At 48.1% G+C, this 9,660-nt stretch overlaps 1 protein-coding gene across 1 annotated transcript in view; it reads left to right on the forward strand.

Moving 5' to 3' along the window:
* The window catches only part of vps13b (vacuolar protein sorting 13 homolog B), a 322,396-nt gene that overhangs the window by 178,814 nt on the left and 133,922 nt on the right, over positions 1-9,660 (forward strand). The window contains 1 exon segment of the mRNA XM_084471728.1: positions 157-271. Coding sequence (XP_084327854.1) covers positions 157-271 — 115 coding nt within the window.

Here is a 9,660-nt window from a genome sequence, read left to right on the forward strand (position 1 = left end):
CTTCGCTTGTGTGTGTGTGTGTGTGTGTGTGTGTGTGTGTGTGTGTGTGTGTCTACGTTTTATATTTGTGTCTACGTTGGTGCGCAAAATCCACACTGCAAAGAGAACCACAAACTAAAACATGCATGTGTGTGTGCGTGTGTGTGTGTGATCAAGCAGAGTCCCATCAGAGCAAGGAAGACACCCTGGTGCTGAAGCTGGGCTCCGTCAGCATGGCCCCCCAGGCAGATAACCCCCTCTCCCGCACCGTGCTGCGCAAAGACATCTACCAGTAAGTCCCGCCCCCCTTACCGTCCTCAATGCCCCCCGGGAACCGACATGTGCTAGCCACCCTTTGATGGCTGTTTTGCCATAACGTTGCCTTGGACGTTGCCTTTTGCGTACTCTGTTTATGGACAGGAGACATGTCACTGCATGTTAGGTTTAACAGTGGATCCATTTATTGCTGGGGAATTGCTGGTCATTCGATTTCAGTTTAAGGTGAAGCCAAATGATACTCTTCACCCATTGGACACCCAACGTGATCCAAAACAGGATTAGGTATGGGACGTGTAGCACTGAGTGTGCATCACCTGCACTTCAACTGCTGTCTTTGACACTCAACCCACCCCCCCATACTAGTAAAACATCCCCTAACACTCACTCCCAGCTTTATCATAATAGCCAAAAGCCCATACACACGCACAGCTCATCCATGACCAAGTATACACACGCATGCACCCTCTCCCCCTCTGTCTCTTGCTCTTTCTCTCTTGTGCTCAACACACACACACACACACACACACACACACACACACACACACACACACACACACACACACACACACACACACACACACACACACACACACACGCTTTCTCGCCTTCATTTGTGCCGATTGACCTCATTTCATCACTCCATCAGAGCCACCACGATGAGATAAGCAGGTCCTTTGGATCAGGGTGTGTGGCCGAGTATCCGTCCCGTCATTATGTGTGTGCGCTTGCATGTACGCGCACACATCACGTGAGAGCGGGGCGACTATGATGCCTAACGGTGTGGAGTGTCCAACCCCCCCACCCTCCTTTCTCACCCCCCCAGCGATAAAAGAAAAGGCCTGAGTGACACCTAGGGGGTCCATCGGCCCCTCCAACTGTAACACAAGACTGTTGATACAAGCCCCCCCACCTCCCCCCTCCGTGCCATGTGGATCAAAGCTGGGAGCCGTGGAGAGACCGGACTTCTGACGGAAATAGCTCAGCGCAAAACACATTTTCCCGCCATAGGCAGCCCAGAGCGTCTGGATTGTGTCATAGCTGCCTGAAAACCGCAGGCCCCACCATGTGTGTCCACATGCCTGAGTGTGTGTGCATACAGTTTGTGTGTATAGTGTGTGTGTGTGTGTGTGTGTGCGTGTGCGCAGGGTAGAGAAGGGAGGTGGAGGTGTGGGGGGGGGGGAGGGCAGAGATGAAGCTGGCAAACATATGTAATGAGCGAGATAAAAGTGATGCCTAATGCCTTGTACAGCTGCTGGTGAGCAGTGAGCTGACAAAGGGAGCCCATAGCGGAGGGAAAGAAGGGGGTGGTGGGGGGGAACTTTGGAAAGAAGAAAGAAAGGTGGACCAAAAAAAACCACCACCAACCCCCTCAAACCATGACCAACCCCCTCCACCCACCCCCCCCAATAGAAAATAGAAACACCCAAAGACGAGGTGAGGCCACTTCAGTCTTTATTGCTGCCTTCAGTTGGGTGAAGTGTCAGCGTGATAGAGATTGCATGCAGCACAAGGGCGTACAGGGAGTCCAGGGGGGTCCGTGGGGGGGCCCGTCTGACAGCACCAAAGCCATCAGGGGGAACGATGGAGAGAAATGCTGCGCTCGGCGCAACACGGCCTAAATCTCTTCCAGAGAGCCCCGCTTGCCACTTTGATGTATGAGGCAATGATGTTATTGATCAGTTACCATAGCTACTGTTTTCCATCCACATGGGTGATTTCTGTTCTTTGATTTTTTTGTTTTTTTCATTGCATTGTTTTTCGTCCATCTGGACCGTGGACTGTGTCGGAGTGTGTTGTTGTTTGTTTGGCTGAGGCGGGCTAGTGCCGCTCAAGGGAGTTTTACTCGCCGCGTCTCCATGGAAACTGCAGCAGCATCTGTTTTGCTGACACGTGTCATGCAGGCCTGCTGAGTGATGACCTTGTGGGCATGGAAAATAATCATAGAAGTTCTTTGACCCTGAAAATAAGTTGGACCCACTTTACAATTTCCCCCCACATTGGCTCGCACTGTTCTTCCTTTGGTACGGAGAGGAATGGCAGCTCTGTGGCTCTGTTACCCACATAGCTCCCATGCATTCATGCATGCATACATTCATACACACACATATACATATATAGGCACGCATATGCGTAAATACATACAGGCATACATATATAGATATACACATACATACAAACATACATACAAACATTAATACAAACATACACATATGCAAACAAACATATATGCATGCATACATATATGCATATACGTAAACACATACAAACATACAAAAATATTCCCATACATTTATGTGTGCATACATTCATACACACACACACACATGCACACGCTCTACAGGCGCAGTTTCTTGCAAAGCTAATTTATCATAGTCTTATGCGCACACACATACGCACACACACACACACACACACACACACACACATACACTTCCACCCAGAAATTATCTTTAGCCACTTTCTGTGTTTAATCTTCCCTCCCACCGGGAATTATACCTTCCCACCTCCCCTGTTCACAGCCTCCTCGGCTCCCAGCTGCCTTGATTGATGCTCCTGTGTTTGGAGTCCTCTGTGCCGTGGCAGAGCACTTAGCGGCCCTCTGTGTTCATACCAGTCACTGTTGGCTGAGCGCACTCGCCCGCACCGCCTAGAAAAACCTACATTGACAATCTGTAATCATGCAGGGGAGAAATATGCCTCCGCGCGCCGGTAGCCATGCGCTACAGCTGCGTCCTTTAAGAGAGGCACCGCTAATTACATCCAACGTCATAATCGGACGAGTGATCTACGAGCACGCAGCCGTGATGTTAGTGTCTACCATAGATCAAATGATTACCTCAGGATTTAATGCCACCCTGGAAGAGTGCGGCGGGGAATTCGATTTCCCCCTCGTACCGCGTTTAGACTAAACTGGGGTGGAGTGGCCGGCGTGTATACGCAGCGTAAACATCCTGACATGCTGGGCCTATCAGGGTGCCACTCTGTGTGAAACCCAATGTCTTTCCTGTGTGTTCCCGCAGCCCTCCCTTCCACATGCACACACGCACAAATGCTCACAGACCAACACACACACACACACACACACACACACACACACACACGTCTCAGCTTCCCTTTCATGCTGAACATTTTGGGGGTCCTCTGTGTATTTATCATGGAGAGTGGATGGACCCCCCAGCCCCTCCTCCCCTAAGAAGCTCAAATAAACGTGTTGAGCTGTAAGGTCTGTGAGGTAAAGTGGATACCAAGCACTGCGCTTATTTGATCATGTGGTGTTGAACGTGTTGCTCCCTGAGAGGACCTGCTCCCCTGTGGCTTCCTCCCATGCACACACACACACACACACACACACACACACACACCCCTTCCTCCTGTCTCCTCACCTCCGCCTCCAATCACGCGCCATATAAGGTCTCCGTCAATTGACACAGCTGAAATCATTTTCCGGACTTGGATAAGCCGATACCCGGGGAAATGTCCAGCATGCCTTCAGCCTCTTGACTTTCTTGTGGTTTGAGTCAAACCTCACAGATCGCTCCCACCCACCCCTCTGTCTCTCTCTCTCACTCTCTCTCTTTTTCAGTCTCTTAGCTAATGCTTAATGTATTAGAGCTAAGGCTGAATGTCAGAAAGAGTTCATGCATTTAATGCTTGATGAATTTGTGTCCACACATGTCTCACTAATATCACGTTTTTATTATTTATTCATTAAGTTTAATTTTGTTTTGTTTTATTTGTTCATGGAACAATTTAGTCATAGTCACAGGCATCTGGTCAAATGAAGCCCCTTCTATGTTAATAGTTTAAATTAAGGTTGAGTGGTCCCTCTTAGGACCATCCACGCAAGACCTTTTAAAGACCTTTTAGGGGAAGAAGAGTTCCACATGTGTAACGGTTTCAAATCCTCCAAGAACACTTTAAGCCACTTAACAGAAGTATGATAGTTGAAAAGTGTGTGTGTGTGTGTGTGTGTGTGTGTGTGTGTGTGTGTGTGTGTGCGTGTGTGTGTGTGTGTGTGCGTGTGCGTGCGTGCGTGTGTGCACCCATATGTAGGTGTATATTAGTCTCTCTGTGGTTCACCTTCTCTTGTCTGCACATATTTCCCCATTTGCACGTGTGTTTTCCTGTGGCTGTTTGTGTACAGATGCGTGTCATTTTCCAGAGTCCCGCACCGAGATGGAACAGTCTTAGATTCCATCACGCCGTTACCTCATCGTCTCTCTCATTTGGGATCGGGGAGCATCCCTTTGCCGCAAAACACAGTGTTTCCCTTTTTTTTTTTCCTTTTTTTGGTTGGGCTCGGTCTGGATTTTGATCTGCACGTGTCTCATGGTTTCCATGGAAATGAGCCGAGCAGTAGTCAGTTGCGTAGCCATGAGTAAGGGATGACATCTGTGTCTCAGCATGACTCCGTCTTCTGCTCTTTCAATACCCCTTCCCACCTGCCCTACCTAAGGACACTTTTTCTATAACCGTCCCTTTAAAAATACATTTTCTCTCTTACATACACGACGCCATCGACTGTGACAGCTTCCCGCCGTCGCCGTCGGTGCCATTTCCACCCTGCTGTGCTGTGGCTAGCGACCTGACCAGCCAGCCAGCCAGCCAGCCAACAAACCCCTCCATTACCGTTGAAAGGCTGCCTGGCTTGGCCCGCACACATATCATCATAAGAGGCAGTGACGGGGATCCCCCTGTCGGCAGATAAACACAGCTCCGCCTGGCCAGGGCCCGGCTCGTCACTAATCAGATGCTGGCACGCTGCAGCGTCCCATCGCATGCCACGCTGCGGGACCGCTGCTGGCTGGAGGAGCCGGGTAGGGAGGGAGGTCCACTCCTATGGCCGCATGGGCTTCCAAAAGAAGGTCAATGAAAGAGAGACAAAGAAAAAAACATAAACACGTGAATATAAATCGCATTTTTGACTGTTTGGGATTTTTGGAAATCGTTAAGCGTGTGTGTGCTTGTGTGTGAATGTGTGGCTGGGAAATGGATGTGCTCATTAGCCTCCATTACACATACTTTGACCTTGATTGTATATTTGTTTGCCTTCTCTAAAGTTCTGTAAATAGAGATGGTGAGAAATTGACAGAGTTTGCGATTCTTACCAATCATAATATCATAGTCTGCCAGGCAGCTCACTCCTTTAACACCATGACACACCCACTGGTTTAAAACCAACTGCAATTGGGCAAACCGCAGGAAATAGTTTGTCAACAAACATGGCACTTGGAGTGTCCTCCATCCTCTAATGTCTACTGTTAAATAGAACTGTCTTGTCGGCGGGGTTCCTTGCTCCTAGTTTCCATTATGCAGAAGCTGGCTGGGAGTGCAGGCAGGGTGGCGGTGGAGAGGTGATGATGCAGCCGTCACCACTCAAAGCTTCAGAGCACTCACGTCATCACCGGTCTCTACTGGTGCTGTTACTAACGGCCGCTCCAGTAGTGTGATTAGGTGGTCCTGCTGCTTCTTATGTGGACTAATCTCTTGTACTCGTGCCACACAGGAAACGGACCATGGTGTTAACTCCTAAGTGTCTGAGAAGCTTTACCCTCTTGGCCATCAACGTCAACATGGCCATCAACGTCAACCGCTGCCCAAACGGAGATCCAAGCATGAAGTGCCTTTCCTACGGCACTTCAAAGTCATCTCTGTTATGCGTTCGAAAATAATGTAATTTGAGTTGGGGTTGTCGTAACCAGTTTCTCAAAATAGTGCAAACTTTCCTGTTGACTAAGTCCTTCTCTGCATACCTTTGCAGTTTCCGCTCGTTTTCCTGAACTTTTCTGTGGTTAAGACATCCCAAATCTGCCTAAATTTAACTTTCAACATGTAATCAATTTGGTTGTTTCAGCCCAGAATCTCCGTAATGGCGGTGCTTCTGGGTTACTGACAGAACTGAGCTCCAGGGGCAAACACTCTATTCACACATTCACCTACGTTCTGGAACATTTCCATCTTGGGTTCTTTCAAACATGGCATAGCAATGCTGGTAAAGATGGGCCAAGAGACAGTCCAGTAGATGGCGCTAATGCAACACAGGGATGCCAGCCACCATAAAACTCGCGGACTACCTAATTTCGGAATCTGTTCCCTCCACTTAAAAGTTTGTTACGTCAGACAGACGTAAACCTTTAGGTACCTCTCCCGGCAATGTGAACGCTTTCATGCACAACACGGCCTTACCGGCAGTCATCCGGAAATGTCCCTGGGTCTTCAGTGCGCAAATTGGCGGTGCAGATTTCCCAGAATTTCAACCCCTGCTCCCATGACCTTACACAGGAAATGTTCGTGAACATTGAAGGGAAAGACAGCATGTGTGTAGGGGCTATAGATAACTATGTTGAAGATCATATAAGACATCATACCACGTCAAAAAAAACAAAAAGATTTTGTGTCCACACCCCCTTTAAAATCCCCCTCTTCATTAGTTTTTTCTTGACCCTCTCTCTTTTTTTGAACCATCATTCGCCTCTGCATGTTTTCTTCCCCCTTCCCCCTCATAATGAAGAAAGCACACCGGTTTCCCAGCAAATGATTCATTAGAAGCTTCGCTGCACACTTGCCTCATCGCTCACTTTAGTCTGCTGCCAAGTGCCCCATTTCCCCGTTTGTTTACCCCGGCGAGGAGCAGCCGGCTCGCTCCACTGCCACCGCCGCCGAGGGGAACAGGGACGGCTGGCGGGACGACGATGGAGCTAGCCAGGCCACACACGGTGACACCCGGCACCTGCACTTATAATAAGGTGATTTAGGAGCTTCTTTTGAAGCGCTGCCGGCCGCCTAGAAGCTACAACAGTAAACTGTTTTCGTAGGCAATGATGGCCGCCGGTTCCTCGTCTGCGTAACATCTGTCTGGCGGAGAGCGTTGAGCACTGGGTGAAGGAGCTGAGAGCTTCCCCGAGTCGCCACGCCTGTAGTACGGTATGCATCGCCCAGTCCTACCATACCCATCAAACTTGTTTATAGGTGATAATTGTTGTGCACCGCAAATGGGTGCTTTTAACTATAGTCAAGGAAGAAATAGAGTTGTAAAATGTGTACACTGCTATTCTGTGTGCAGTAGCTGTGACTTTGCCAATGAGGGATTGTAGATCCAAATGGTTGTTTGCATGGCTCTGGCCTGATTTAGTTGATATGATTTAGTCTGTTCCAACCAAGGATTGCTTTCTCTACTTTGGTATTTTGATCTGAAAAAAGGAATAACAACCAGAAATGGTTCAGTTTACTGTCCAACACCCTTAATGATTTATCTTGTGCTTTAGTGAAAATATGCCAGCATGTCATTAAAACTTAACTGTGGGAGAAACCAACTTACTAAATCTCTCTAATTGCACTGCTCCTTCTTTGGCTAAATAGATGTTTTGATCTTTGAGTTGGTCTGCGTGCGGCACTGGTACAGCATTTAAGAGCCTTTTTTAATGACTCCAAATCTAAAAACAGAGCTTTTCTTCAAATAAAAAAAAATCCCATCTGATTCCGCTGTGCAGTACATGATTGCCATAAATTCTGTGCAGTTACAGCATATTAAAGGCAAATGTTTCAATCACCATAATGTAACTCAGTAGTCCATCAGGGTACTTTAGTTTGGGGGGGGAGGCAGGGAAAGGGGCTTTGCATGGCTCTTAAAGGGAAATGGCACAGCGCCATGAGAAGTTAGCTGGACCCCAGCCAGCCGAGCCGAGGCCCAGAAAGCAGATTCTAGGAGCAGTCAGGCAGAGGTAAACTTGGGTTAGTAATGCTAAAGGTTTCCTACAGCATTAAGAGCAATGGCACGCACAGAGGCCATGGTCACATTCATCGCAATGCATCCTGGGTCGTCGTAGTTATGTGTGGACGCCGAGGCTCAGAGAAATGCTGTCCTAGGGCGATTCTATCAGGCCGTTCACGGACAACACTAAATCAACCCTCTTGTTGTAACTCCCACTGATTGTAGTCTACAGGCCAAGTGTACCTCGGGTTGACACAAAGACAGGCGAGACAGAGCAAGGATGTGCAAGAAGGGAGGGTCAACCAGAACAAACATCGTTTTTTTCAAACCCAAAAGAGATATTTCTCCTCACCCCAACCCTCAGGATTAATGCATGATGATCTTTTTTTTTTTTTGAATATCTGGTGGACAGCCACTAGCCTGAGAAAATATGTCCTTTTTTTTGCCAATGGACTTATATGTGACCTGTGTGGGTGGAGCTGGACATTAAGAACGTGTAGTATGGGTCGTGGAGAGCTCCAGATCAGAGTTCATCTAGGAAAGCGCAGAGGAAATGTCAGAACGTGAGCCATAAATGTAGCCTCGGACTTTCCCTTTCCACGTGGATGGAATTCAAGAATTTCTTCCACATTTACCTTTATTTGACCCAAAATGGGTGTGATATTCGCCTTTTTTTATTTTATTTTTTAAGAGCTGGATTACTCTTGGTCCCAAATGATTCAGCAGACGTGTGTTGTAACATGAAAGGTTGAGATAGACATTTTCACCCGTACAGCAATGCCACCACAAGTGGCGTGCAGTGAGCCGCTAGCTCTGAGTTGTGTTGAGTGGCGGTCCTGAACAGCAGATGACTGTTATCTTTGATCTGTTCACCAGAGAGCCGGACCACTGGGTAGAGCGAGAGCATTGGGTTCTTCTCTCCCAGGGTCTGTTTCTGACTACACTATTAACTGCAGGCCACACTACCAGATACCGTCATCCTTGACTGAATGCCTTAGAACAGATTCACAGTCCCAACCATACAGAAAAACTGTGATTTGGGTTTATAATTTACCTTGCTTGCCTGATAGACCATGCAAGTATGATGTTTCAATTGAAGACGTCGAGCCACAGAAACTATAAATCCATGAACAAAAGCATTATCGTTATTGGATTTAGTGTGACAATCATTGTAGCCATCCTGCTTACACTGTCTTCTTACATTCGACCTGACTCACTTGACAAGTCACCATACGGCTATCTTGGAAATCATCTGAAACATCCCGTGTGTGTGTGTGTGTGTGTGTGTGTGTGTGTGTGTGTGTGTGTGTTCGTGCACGCACGCTCATGAGTGTACCCATGAGCAAGGGAGCCTTGCAGCCCGTGCGCTGCATCTTGCTGTGTTGTGGTGTCTGCCGACTTCTGTGTATACAGCCTGCGGTTCATTCCATAAATATCTGTGGCCTCTCTGATGTTATTCTCAGGGCTACTCCTCTACGAGAAGCCACACCGCAACACTTGTATTCATCAGGCTGCACTTAGAGGTTTGTGAGGGGAAAGGGGGGATTTAGGATTTAAAGGGGAGGGCAGCCCCATTTAGGGACCGTTTTCTGCATGTGAGAAAGGTTGAAAACGTGCAGGAGATGAGTCGGAGGCTAGTTAGGCTGTCATGGGACCACAGGGGGCAGCATACACATGAGCGGCTGTTGTTC

This window comes from Micromesistius poutassou (genome assembly GCF_964030765.1).
Source record: "Micromesistius poutassou genome assembly, chromosome: 8".
Taxonomy (NCBI): Eukaryota; Metazoa; Chordata; class Actinopteri; order Gadiformes; family Gadidae; genus Micromesistius; species Micromesistius poutassou.